Source organism: Tripterygium wilfordii, chromosome 13, assembly GCF_013401445.1.
Source record: "Tripterygium wilfordii isolate XIE 37 chromosome 13, ASM1340144v1, whole genome shotgun sequence".
NCBI classification, from domain to species: domain Eukaryota; kingdom Viridiplantae; phylum Streptophyta; class Magnoliopsida; order Celastrales; family Celastraceae; genus Tripterygium; species Tripterygium wilfordii.
Genome location: NC_052244.1, coordinates 10,010,459 through 10,023,972, shown reverse-complemented (window position 1 = coordinate 10,023,972; position 13,514 = coordinate 10,010,459). Strand labels below are relative to the sequence as shown.

The 13,514-nt window shown below is 35.4% G+C and overlaps 2 protein-coding genes and 1 pseudogene across 3 annotated transcripts; 1 reads left to right on the top strand and 2 right to left on the bottom strand.

The window, feature by feature from the left end:
* On the top strand, nucleotides 1–1,708 carry LOC120012083 (dihydroflavonol 4-reductase-like). The gene is made up of 6 exons (XM_038863337.1): nucleotides 1–159; nucleotides 245–414; nucleotides 563–757; nucleotides 855–1,014; nucleotides 1,093–1,285; nucleotides 1,371–1,708. Exons 1-6 carry the CDS (start codon nucleotides 42–44, stop codon nucleotides 1,564–1,566), a joined length of 1,032 nt encoding a protein of 343 aa, XP_038719265.1. The 5' UTR covers nucleotides 1–41; the 3' UTR covers nucleotides 1,567–1,708.
* An 83-nt stretch (nucleotides 1,709–1,791) lies between these two features.
* LOC120012543 lies at nucleotides 1,792–3,481 on the bottom strand (annotated as a pseudogene).
* Nucleotides 3,482–4,671: 1,190 nt separating this feature from the next.
* Nucleotides 4,672–6,875, bottom strand: LOC120012073 (nucleolin). Of its 2 annotated transcripts, none has more exons than XM_038863319.1 (3): nucleotides 6,724–6,875; nucleotides 6,543–6,619; nucleotides 4,672–5,730 (listed from the first exon to the last, which is right to left on the bottom strand). In XM_038863319.1, exons 1-3 carry the CDS (start codon nucleotides 6,816–6,818, stop codon nucleotides 4,940–4,942), a joined length of 963 nt encoding a protein of 320 aa, XP_038719247.1. In that variant the 5' UTR covers nucleotides 6,819–6,875; the 3' UTR covers nucleotides 4,672–4,939. The 2 variants fall into 2 exon arrangements, with proteins under 2 accessions (XP_038719247.1, XP_038719248.1); XM_038863320.1 differs by having other exon boundaries at nucleotides 6,449–6,619; nucleotides 6,724–6,795.
* Between the last annotated feature and the right edge of the window lie 6,639 nt (nucleotides 6,876–13,514).

The window sequence follows — 13,514 nt, the reverse complement described above, 5'->3', positions numbered from 1 at the left end:
ATTTTCACAGTACTACCTACTGACAGACACAACACAATATCATGGGAGGAGAAGGTGAAACTGTGTGTGTCACTGGAGCAGCTGGGTTCATTGGATCATGGCTTGTCATGAGACTGCTAGAGACTGGTTATGTGGTTCGAGCCACTGTCAGAGACCCCGGTTCGATCATTGCATCACAACTTCATTTTCAATGTTCTGTCGTTGTCAATTTTTGTTTTCTTTATAATTTTGTTGGTGGTGACAGAAAACATGAAGAAAGTGAAACATTTGTTAGATCTGCCAAATGCCAAGACACATTTGAGTCTGTGGAAAGCTGATCTTGCAGTTGAGGGAAGTTTTGATGAAGCAATTAGAGGATGCACTGGTGTGTTTCATGTGGCTACACCTATGGATTTTGAGTCTAAGGATCCAGAGGTATATGGAATCAAAAAATTTGATTCCAATTTATCAGAACTACAAACTGCATCGATCGAATTTGATAGGAAATCAAGTCTCTTCCCTGATTTTGTTGAAAGCATTTTCTTTTCTCATACTAACATAGTATCTCTGGTTTATTTGGCAGAATGAGGTGATAAAGCCAACGATTAACGGAGTACTTAGCATAATGAAAGCTTGCGCGGAAGCTAAAACTGTGCGAAGACTTGTATTCACATCATCTGCAGGAACTGTTGATGTTGGAGAACAACAGCAGTCAGAGTATGATGAGAGCTGCTGGAGTGACCTGGAATTCGTCAAGTCTGTAAAGATGACTGGATGGGTTAGTACTGACTATAAATCCTTCCAAACTGCACAATTAACTAGTTGATTAATGATGATAGAGACTCCAAATCTTTTTTATTTTTTTCTGGAACCAGATGTATTTTGTGTCAAAGACATTGGCTGAACAAGCAGCTTGGAAATATGCCAAAGAGAACAACATTGATTTCATCAGTATCATACCAACTCTTGTGGTTGGTCCATTTCTTATGCCATCAATGCCTCCTAGCCTTATAACTGGACTCTCACCAATCACAGGTACATTTAACATATATATATATAATTATATATACACATTTAGTTTCATACCTCTTGACATGTTTGGTGTCAACACAGGAAATGAATCCCACTATCATATCATAAAACAAGGACAATTTGTGCACCTGGATGATCTCTGCAATGCTCATATATTCTTGTTTGAGAATCCAAAAGCCGAGGGCCGATACATTTGCTCCTCACATGAAGCTACAATTCTTGAACTTGCAAAAATGCTCAAAAACAAGTACCCTGAATACAATGTTCCTACCCAGTAAGTCTCCAAAACTTCAGAAGGTCAATTGGTATAACATTTATTTGGCTACTCCGGCTAAAAAAAATAAGGCATTGTTTTTCAGGTTCAAAGATGTTGATGAGAATGTGAAGAACATCGTTTTCTCTTCTAAGAAGCTTAGAGACTTGGGATTTCAGTTCAAGTACAGTCTAGAGGACATGTTTACAGATGCCATTGAAGCATGCCGAGCAAAGGGATTGCTGCCTCTCTCAAACGTCGATCCAGTTGCTGATAAAAACAATGTCAATGAAACCATCTAGAAACAAATATCTGCTCCGCGCTAATTCTGTTTGTTTTCTGTCCTTGATTGTGTGTTTTTCCTTGTCAAATAAGTAAGCTCATGATGAAATGTCATTCATAAAAGATTATTTAGCTGAATGAACGCTCCGTCGTTTTCATTAAGACTGGTGTTGTTGATAGAATTCATAGCATAACTCATCAAAAGTTGGTGCAGAAATCTGCATAACTTAGCTATAAATCATTCTTTAGGCCTTTCTGGTAAGCATATGTTTAAACCAGTATGCTGACATCTTGGGTGCCTACTTAGGTCACTGTAGTCAACATAAATTATGCCAAACCTTGAAGTATATCCCATCATCCACTCGAAATTGTCGAGCAACGACCACGCAAAATAGCCAGTCACATTTGCTCCAACATCAAATAGCCCTCGTCAGGTTGCTCAAGTAGGCCTTATAGAACGTTAATCTGTCTGTGTCATACAATCCTTTCGGAAGAGTAACATTGCCAGGATCATCCATGCCTGACATTGTTCATGAACAATATCAGTTCAAAAACCTTAACCACCTCACCAAATCAAAGCAGAACAACATTACCATTTTCAGATATAATCATGGTTGGGTTTCCGTATCGCTCTTTTATATACGTAACTGCCTTGTAGATTCCCCATGGTACCACATAAATCCAACTAGATTGTGTTTTTGATCCAATTGGGACACCATTCTTGTCATCTGCGAATATAAACAAATCATCATAACAAAAAGAATCAACTGATATAGTAATATGGTGGCGGCGTTACGGGCAAGTCCACAATTCCAAGCCATCTGATAGCTTGGTTCTTCAGGCTGTTTAGTGTAGTGAGGATCATACACATAGTTTGAAGTGTAATGGTTGACACCAATAAAGTCAAATTAACAACTTCAACCTCTCTTTGACTAAAGTTGGGAAGCCTTTCTGCAACAATCTCTTGCATTGTTTTTGGGATATTCACCATATACCAAAGGATGGAAGAACCTATAGAAATAAATAAATAAATGTAAAAGTTAAGGAACAAAATTTTGATTTAAAAACTTCAGTGATCAGATCAGTGTCATTACCATGCAATGTGAAAATCTCTTGCTCTCTGAGCTGCATTATTGTCAGCCTTTCCTGTCGTAAGAGGTTCGTACCAAACGACGTCCAAAACGATTCCAATTCTTCCCTTTAGTTGATCCTAGTAAAAAAAATTAACATTACACAAATTAATGAAGTAACTGATAATGACTTAAGCATCAAAACCGAAAGGATTGCTATGTTTCTTGCTTGGTATTTGGCGCGGTATCTGTGAACTGCGGCAACATTAGCTAAAATGATGTTGTGAGCTACAATGTAGGGCTTGGTGCCAGAGCTTCCATCGGTACATTTTCCATATTCCTTGGATCACCTAGCTGGAGGGACTATACCAGTGTCAAATCCTATAGCAGCAACAATCCTGGGTTCATTGAAAGTCATCCAGTGTTGAAACAAATTCCGCGTAATCTGCAAAATCCTTCCTGCAATATTTTAGTCATTTTATTATATATATATATGATGAAACTTACACAAATTTATCACTGAGGAATCCACCATATCTGTCCTGAAGTGCTTGAGGGAGATCAAAGTGATACAAGGTTGCATATGGAGTGATTCCTACAACTTTCTTTTTAAGATTCAATTTTAAGCAATCATACTGTGTGATGATAATTGGATTGTTAATTCAAAATAAGTACCTTTGTCAATGATATAGTCAATCAACTATTGTAATAATCAACTCCTAACCAGTTCACTCTTCCAGTACCATCTGCAGGAACAACAAAGTTGAGTAAGCCCAAACAACTGAGAAAAAGAACAGAAATCTAAATTCGGAAACCGAAAAAATAAGAAAAAAAGCTTCAATTACTTGGAAATATTCTTGACCATGAAATCAAGAACCGATATGCATCAAAGTTTAGCTTGCTCATGAGATCAACATCTTCCTGTGATCAAAATGTATGTTCATAGTCATGTTAATAGTCTAACAACTCACCAATTGAAAATTTCACACCTTATAATGGTGATACTGATCCACAGATACTTCTGCAGTGGAGGTATCAGCAGTGTTTCCTGTAACAAACCAAGGAATCAAAGTTTCAGAGTTTCAGAAAAAAGTAACAATATAAAATGTAAAGAAAGAGAAGTTTATTTTCCTGAAGTTTGAACAAAAACATCCCAAATGCTAGGCCCTCTACCATCTTCGTGAGTCATGCCTGCAACTTGATATGCAGAAGTCGCCGTGCTGAACAGGAAACCCTTTGGAAACCTTTCTCTGCTTACTTGCTTTGCTGCATAATCATGTGCATGAACTACATTCAGGACAAGAAACAGAACAGGCAAAACCAACAATGGAGTCTTCATGGTGATGGTGGTGGCTCAAGAATGAGAATATGGCATACATTAATACATCCTTAATTGACATATTAGTTATGCTGGTCTCCATTATTGTATGTTATACCAAAAATTTACTGTTTATTGGAGTGTTCAATTAACTGATTGAGAGTCCATTTAATTATAATTAATATTAGTAAAACCTCATTACAATACTATTACTCCAACAAGAACTGAAATTCTGTTTTTGATGGTGTATTCTTTTTTTTTTTTTTTTAATTGCATGATGGGAAGCCAAGTGCGGAGGGGATACCTGCTAAAAGAATCTAAGAAGTAAGCCCAAGATGAGTATTCTCCTATTTCGACTTCCTTAGAGCCACCAGTAGCACAGCCGAGATAGCGACGAGTTCTCTGCCCATGCGGGGGATGGAGTGTGTTGGATCACGTTAAGTTTTATTAACAAACCAAATCAATCACAAAATGTTTGCTTCAGAGGAAATTCAGTGTGAAATTTGGATTTAAAAAACTGATTGCACAAAAAAGGCATCTTATGGGGAGGTAGGCATCATATGGTAAAGTATCCATATTTAAGTGTTAAATTCATGAGTCCCCATTTCTCTTACTTGGTCATATTCAATTTTCACTTGATTAATCACTAGTAACTGACCCCAATAAAAGCAGTAGTTTTTTTCCCCCCTTTACTAATAGTTCTAAAATATTTTTAATTCTAACATGGAACAAAAAAGTGAAGAATGTGAACAATGCTTCCACTGAACTGGGTTTGTTCTACATTTTCCTTCTCTGCAGGCACATGTTCTCAAAGTACACATTAACTGCGAAGGTTGCAAGAAGAAAGTCCAGAAAATGCTGAGAAAAATTGAAGGTAAAATTTGTGCACATACTCATGCATTCTGATATCAGTTGTTGCTCAGACTAAACAAAGACAATACATTTTTTTTCCTCTTCTGGTTTTGGGATAAATAAATCTATCTTAAGGTAACATACCACTCCAACTTACCGTTTTTGTGCTTTTCTCCTTCTAGATTGGGCCTTCTGCCATTTCTTTCTAGAAACCAGCTTGCTTTTTGGTTTCAACTTTAACTCAGGTGACCACTTATAATTTGGATCTCTCATACGTGCTTGTATATCCTTGAAAAACTCAACATTCAACTTCTTTGGTCCTCCTTTTCTAAGCTCTTCATACTCTGGTCCAGAAACAATATTCTCAAAAGCTCCAATCAAAATGTCTATATCACTCATGACTTCCCACACATTTGTGTAGCGCCCGTCTGGCCCTTTCTTCAATTTTTTCAAGGCATTCTCAACTGCGATTTTCCTTGCTTGCTTCCCCGGGGACAACTCTTCCGGTTCATCCTCATCCTTCAGGAGCTCTGAAAGTGTCCGATACTTTGGCTTTTCCTCAAACTCAAACACTTTATCTATATACTTATCACTAGCTTCATTTGGGCGTGCTTCTGTTGGAATATCATCTTCATCATCACCTTCACTTCCAGTCCATAGAGTCTTCTCCTCATCACTTTCAGACCATACACTTCTTAACTCATCGCTATCATCAGCATCAATCAGGTCAGACTCCGCCTTTGCTTTCTGTCTGGCTTTCCGGATCTGTTCTTCTAGACTATTTCTACCTTTCTCAGAATCGCTTTCATCTTCACTTCCTGTCCATACAGAATCATCTTCCTCCATCTCTTTCTTCCAGGCCTTTCTGAAGTTCTCATCACCCGGTTTCCCACCGCCAAAGAGATCATAGTTCTTGCTGCTGCCACGAGAATATGTTCGTGATACTGCAAAACGTTCATTGTATACCAGATGCAGTCATTTCAGAAAAGAGAACAACATGCAATAGTTGCTACAAAAATATCCTTCTTGCAGCCAGGAACTGAAATATAAGCAAACTAAATAACTTTTTAGTTTATTTTGGTAGTCATTACATCTAACATGCATCTGGGATATAAATTAAGTTTTAATTGAGAAGAACGATAAATTATACTAAAAAGTTTCAAAATAAATTATGATCAACAGTCAACAATCACTTTTTATCTGAAAAAGATGACAGATTTGGCTAAAAGCATGTAGATAGACAATGGCAATTTGGGCATAGCCAACATAATAATGTATAACAAAGAACATAAAATTGATCAACAAAGTGCTTGCAGTCACAAATTCAGCCGGTCAAATCTCGAACAATGCACCTATAATTAAGTTACATCATGTCCAAGACCGAGAATTCAAAGTTCAATTCTTCTAAGACTCCAGACAATTAATAGATAAGAGCACAAAAGATGAGAATTTCTAACATGATTTAGCCCCATGAGTCCCAACCCATAATTACACCCAAAATGCTGTCGATAATGTAGTGGCTAGAATCATGTTCTATGAAGTGATTATACAAGTTTTTCCTGAGTAAACGGAGAAAAAAGAAGAAGGAATTCTTCACACATGAGAGCAAAGCATAAAAAGATGTATCGTTATCGGCGGGTACAAAATAGTTGATGAATTGACCTCTTCCAGGACTTTCTACAAACAGATTGAGTACAAAATCCGCACTTCCACCAAATAGATATATGAACATGAAACTTGAGAAACGGAAGCTAACCCTGAAAACTATTCATATACCCACAACTGATTCGATTTCTTAAATTGCTTGCAACTGAATGAAGAGGTGATTGTAACCTGAAAATCATGAAACGGAAAATTAAAAAGAAAAAACTTCTTGTTCAAATCCTGTATGAGTCGCAATCACAGAGTAGATACACATGTATGAGTAAAGCTGAGACCTGGGGGATGGCGTTGGAAGAAGAAGATTGTGTCTTTGAAATCTGTAAACGGAGGAATGGACGAATTGGCGGTAACAAAGGAGCCTTCTCGCCATTTCTGTTTTCTTCTCCAATGCACTCTCAATGGACCCAAGCGTGAAGTGTGAACTTAAAATTTTTATTATTATTTATTATTTTATTCCTTTCTTTCCCTAAATACTTTTGCCAACCGAAAGAATTTAGATTTTTCATATGTTTCATTCTAGTCAGGTTTGGACCTTTTGGTGACCGTGCTTTTCTTTTTTTTTTTTTGGAAAATCTTTTGGTGACTATCTTGAAACAATTAAACACTATAATAATGACCACATTGAAACATATTACAATTTTTGATGACCATGTTGAAACATTTGAATATTCGGTGACTAAAACGGAAAATCCAAAATCTTTCAATGACCAAAAATTATATTAACCCTAGATAATATTTAGGCCAAATGTCACGGACACTCCATGTGTTAGGGTCATTTTTATATGCACCTTTCGTTTTAAATTCGCAAGAAGTGGACCCTTATACTTTGTTTTCGTGGCATCGCAGGTCCTTCCATCTATTGACTGTCAATTGACTAATGGATGAGCATAAAACGACATTGTTTTAACTTTATAAATTCAAAAAAAAACGTCAATTAAGACATTATTTACTCAAATCTCCCAAAATTAGTTTTTCCTTCTCTCTCACTTCAATTTCCCCTCCAAATATGTGTCTCGAAAATCAACTATACAAGCTCATACTCTTCTCCAACAGTTTTATTGGGAGCCTCCTTGAGTCACTAACAAACTGCACTGTCGTCACGAGGTTTGGATCCAAAATAATCAGCTTAACGGATTCATACCCAACCCAACGGCTTCGGACTCTTACCAAACCTATCTTTCGTGGACCTCAACAAGAACACCTTTATTAGTCCAATTCCTCAAGACCTCAGCAATGCACTGCGGCTCTAATTCTTGAACGTCTCCGATAATAGTTTCAAGAAGAATTGCTTGACAACATATGGAAAGCACCGAATCTATAGATTTTCTCCTCGAGTTTGAGCAAACTTATCGGTGAAATCCCAGACTTCGTCGGGTATAGCAGCGTGAACAAGATCGAATTGCAAGGAAACTCATTGAGAGTTTAGCGAGTGGTGAAGAGAGGAGGGTCTGAATTAGAGTAATGATTTGGGGTTTAGAGAAAATGAAAGGTTTTGGGGTTGTTTTAGTAATGATTTGGGAGATTTAAGTGAATAGTATTTTATTTTGGGCTTTTCCGAATTTTATAAAATTAAAACAATATCATTTTATGTTCATTCTGTTAGTTAAATGATGGTCAACAAAGGAAAAGACTAACCATGACACGAAAACATTGCACAGGGGTCCAATTCTTGTAAATTCAAAACAAGGGGTGCATGTAGAAATGACTTCATTCAAGAGTGTCCATGACATTTGCCCTAATATTTAATAGATAAATTTTATAAACATGTTACCAAGATACTCGCACATTCATAACTTCTGGTTGAACTGGTGAGATGTACCTTCTTGATTACTTCACTTGTGTGTCTAGAGGAGAGCTTATATTTGATTCTACATTTGACATAAACAAGAACAAGGCAATTTAACAATGGAAATTGTGAAGATTATTTTTTGACTAGTTACTTAGGCTTGCTAAACTGATAGAAAGGGCAAATACGTACCAAATACGTACCTCCCACAGACTTTGGGTGGGTAACAAGATAGTTTCTCACATCATAAGCAGATGACCACTTGTCCTGCGCAAACGCATCAGAGTTAAAACATATTATTATGCCAGAGAAAAAAGTTTATTGTGGGAAAATATTAACGGACTTGGGGAGACAATGCTTACGATTAAAGCCATCAATTCAGACTGCAACCTGTTCCACAAAAACCAGAGAAGTAAATTAGAGCCCTCGAAAGTCTTCAGTACTAATATGATGAGATAATAATTATCAAATTAAATCAATCCTAAAGAACAGTAAACTCACAGAAATCAATCCATTAAAGCTAATTATCGAAAATCCAAATCCAAACACAACAGCACAAAATAATCGTAAAAATGTACTAAATAAATGATATTGACTCTCCTATACTATGAGACGAGAAATAAGGAAGCTTTTCAAAAGTGTCGTGATTGATAATAAAAATTACGGCGCTTATTAAAAAAGCGTTGGAATTAAAAAAATTTCGGGGCCATGTGATGCAATCTTGTAATAATGAAATGGCCACCATCTTCTGCAATTACATAAAATGCTGAAAATATTACCGTAATAATACTAATGCTTGTGATTGTATTACCAAATATTGAGAATTTATTCATCATTTCTCAATAGAGAATAAGCTCATAACCACATTCAAGCCTTATATAGTTTTAATAGGACCAATTCTTGCAATCCACACATGCACCCGTTGTCATTGTTTGATCTATTCCTTGGATATTTACATTCATTTTTTTTTAATATGAATTGTTTGCATGCAACATTACTAATTTACTATTTTAGTGTTCTTTTAATTTCCTGATTTAATCTGAAAAAAAAAGTCTTTAAATATTATAATAAAGAGGATACTTTCACGCAGTGGTGGATCTAGAAAATCAATTGAAAAGGGACTTGGTCAGTAACAGAGGCAAGAATTTATAGGAGATGAGGCAAAAGTTGACGGGAGTTCAGGAGTCAGCACCGCAAAATTTTTTTAATGCTATTTATGGAAAAATGACCAGGAATCAATAAATATTTATATAATCATTAAATTATACATCACACTTTAAAACATATAATATTTATACTCTTATATGAGTATTTATCAATTAATAATTATAATTTCTATATTAACCATAAATATATATAGAGTTATTAAAAAAAAAATCCTAACTGCCTCCTCTCTCTCTAAAGTTTTTCTAAACCAAAGCTTCTCTCGTAGTGCAGATTTGAGGATCTCCTCCTCCTCCATACACCTTTTATAATATGTCCTGTTCGTTTTTTTTTCCTGGTTTTTTATTGGTTTGTAGATCTTGTCTATAATCTATGTTATGTTCAATAAGGAATACACAAGGTTTCTTCACCACACCCCGTTTTCACATGAAGATGAAATCTAGTTCTTGTCATCCATCTATCATGGATTCTTCACAACCTCAGTTCTACTTATGTGTTCCAACGATACATATTTGGTGCACAGTGATGGGGTTACTAGATCTGATGGAAATAGGTATTTTTTGACGAAGGGGAAGCCAAGAATCTTGAACCAATCCATGTATGTTGTTTTTGCTTTCTATTTTTGTTTAGTTTGTCCGGGTTTATCTCGGGACTAGGTATTCAAGTACATCTCGGTGTTGTCCGGTGTTAGTTCGGTGTTTGAATTCCTCTGTTAGGGTTTGTAAATTCCTAAACTGCTAATGTGGTGCTAGGTGTAATGTTTACTATGTGGAATGAAGTGTTGGGTTTAAACCCGTTTTAAATATATATATGTATGTATATATGTATACATATATGTATATGTATATATACATATATGTATATATATAGTTACTAGAAAAGTATAAGTATTTTTGATAATTGCATGTATTTTTAGAAAGATGTATAGTTTATATCACATTATAAATATTATGTATATGTAATAATTTTTTTCCTTTCAAATATAGAAGATCGGCTTTAGCCCACCCTGAGCCGAGTGTGACTCTGCCACTAATTATATATATGTAGTCAAAAAAGTTTTCAAAAGTTCAAGGTGGTGTGGCTTGAGCTCATCCCGAACTTAGTGTGGCTCTGGCACTCAAGGGCGGAGCCAAGAAGTAAAGTTGGGGTGGACTAATTCTAAAATAATATAATATTGATCCACCTCAAAAAAATTAAGCAGGGATGCTGCCCCCGAATTTTTTTAGGGCTATTTACAATAGCACAACTACTTGAAATGATATTATCAATGAATAACTTCTAAATAAACAAAAACAATTTTAGCTATTAAATTAAATGTAATGGAATGCCATTCACATGTCTGAGTGAATTCATAAATTTTAGCCACACTAAAATGCTTTTGAAGTTGTGTACCTGTGCTATTTTATTTGTCATTCTCATCTAAAAAAATTCACAAAATCTATTGGTCATACCCTATTTTAATTAGCAAAGTTACAGGCGCATTGTTAAGCAAACACTAATTGGCTTGACCATTTAATTGAATTGATCCATCTTTTAAAATATTTTTCTGACCCATCTTATTAGATCAAGAGTTACTACTGAATAAGATTTAAGGGTTAGTTCAAGAACAAAGTCCCATATGTTAGAATCATGAGACACTAGGGGTTTAATGGATAGAAATGAGCCTTAGTTTATATTTAAGGACTTAGACGTAATTATATGAGCCCTAATCATCAAAAGAGGTAACTTGAGCTCAAATTTTAATCCGTACATGGAGTATTGCGCCTAATATGAATCGGATAAGATAAACTTTTAGCATAAATAATGTTAAGTGTATTTTAAAAAAACTTATATTAAATATATATTTAAAAATAATGGAGTCCCTCCCCTCCCCTTCCCTTGCCGTCACTGCTTTCAAGGGTCTTTTAGATATTAGATAAATGACATATACATTCTTTGGAATGTGAGAAATTGTGTATTTTAAACTCCTCAACCTACCGGGTTCTTGAAAATATATAAATTGGAGGAGAGCATTATCTCTATTACAATTTGAATTATAAATTATTTTACACATAAAATAAAAAATATTAATATAGCTTATCAACCGGTTTGCTTTGTTATCCAAGAATTCATTTCCACATTTTTCTACTCAATCTCTCGAGTCCAAATTATTATAGTGTACAATCATCTAATAATTATTAACTTGAGCTCAATCTCCCCTATCGCCTAAAGTATGCAATAATTTACATAATAAATCAACTCTAAAATACGATATATTTATTAGCAATATGAATCGTTACACATCATGAACGCCACGGCTTCAGTCAAGAAAGCTAGAGATTACGTGGTAGACACAACTATTTATTTGATTGTGAGTTTATGAAACTCTAAATATCTAACTATCGTACTGTCAAAAATAATTATACTAACTTGTAACATAAATAAAACTTATAATCAATCGATAATTTTTAATTTACACCAATATCTCATAAAGGTAGAAATACTTAGAGTTAAAATCTGGTAAGCTTGCTTATCAAAAAAAGCGAACTTCGAGATAATTTGTGAGTTTAATTTAGAGTCTTATAAAGAAAATATTCATGGATGAATTCTAACCATAGAGTTAAGTTCTTCTAAAAATTTTTGTGATACACCTGTTAGGACAAAAAGTCCCACATCGGTTATCGAAGGGTCTTGTATCCAGCATATAAGCTGGTGCAAGCCTTCAAACACTTGTCAAGCCTTTTCCAAATGGAAGGGGCTTGGAACTGCCACGGCCCAATGGGCCGAGATGGTGGGGAGGCTTGGCTTGGGTTTGTGCCGTGCTGGGATTTTCTACATGGTATCGGAGCAGGTGTGCGCTCGTCCCCGATAAGAAGTCCACTCGTTGGGCCTTGGGCTTTGATACCCAGTCCACGAGTGCGGGGGAGTGTTAGGACAAAAAGTCTCACATCGGTTATCGAAGGGTCTTGTATCCAGCATATAAGCTGGTGCAAGCCTTCAAACACTTGTCAAGCCTTTTCCAAATGGAAGGGGCTTGGAACTGCCACGGCCCAATGGGCCGAGATGGTGGGGAGGCTTGGCTTGGGTTTGTGCCGTGCTGGGATTTTCTACACAAAAAGCATGAGTAAAAAGCATGATAAAAAGTTGCCATATTTCTTCACGAAAGGAATATGATCTTATATACACCCCATCCCATATGATGTAGCTTATCCATCATTTAATTTATGCGTGGCACATAATTTCCATAAATATTTTCAGAACGTAAGATTTCAGTATTTTTATTAAAGGACGTGTCCAGTCAGATTTGTCATATTGTGGGAGTGTGGCTCAATATTTGGATATAGTTAGGGGTCAAAATGTGATCGTTGGGTTGGAGATTTCTTAGGTTATTAAAAAAAATACTTTTATTACGTGCAAGGTCATTTGAAAATTGATAGCTTATGTATAACATGCCATTAAGATGAATAAAATATTAGTTCCTTTAAAAAAATAATTTCCTTTAAAATTGGGATAAATGTACCAAAAAACATTCATCATCCTTTTTTTCCCTTTTATTTCATCCTTCTCCAACTCTACTGATATCAAAATGACCGAAAATGTTAAACTTACATAGATAACCTTGTCCATTGAGCTCCATAATCTAGCTGACAGCACAAGTTAGATGCCAGCTAGATAAATTGTCAGAAATGAGCTACGTTTTCAGCTTATTTCTCCAGTTTCTCTCTCATAAGCTCTCTCATGTGTTTTAAAACTTCAACTTTGATTTACTTTTTCTCTCTCATGCTTATCTTTATGTCAAATTTACTTTTCTCAACTCAAATTTACTTTTTTTGTCTCTGTCCTACTTATCTTCAACTCAAATGTACTTTTCTCTCTCTCCTCCATTACAGACATCTCAACACATAAATCAATGTGTCAGCATGACCGTAATAACGTAATTAAAAATTATCAATGTGTAATTCTGAATTGAAGTAATGTAATTTATCCACTGTTGTTTTGTAATCATCCAGACTGTTTATGAGATATAATTAAGACAACATAATAAAAAATATAAATTTATCCAGTGCAATTTCTCAACTCAAATGTACCTTTTTTTCTCTCCTCCATGAGAGCCATGCCAACGCATAAATCAATGTG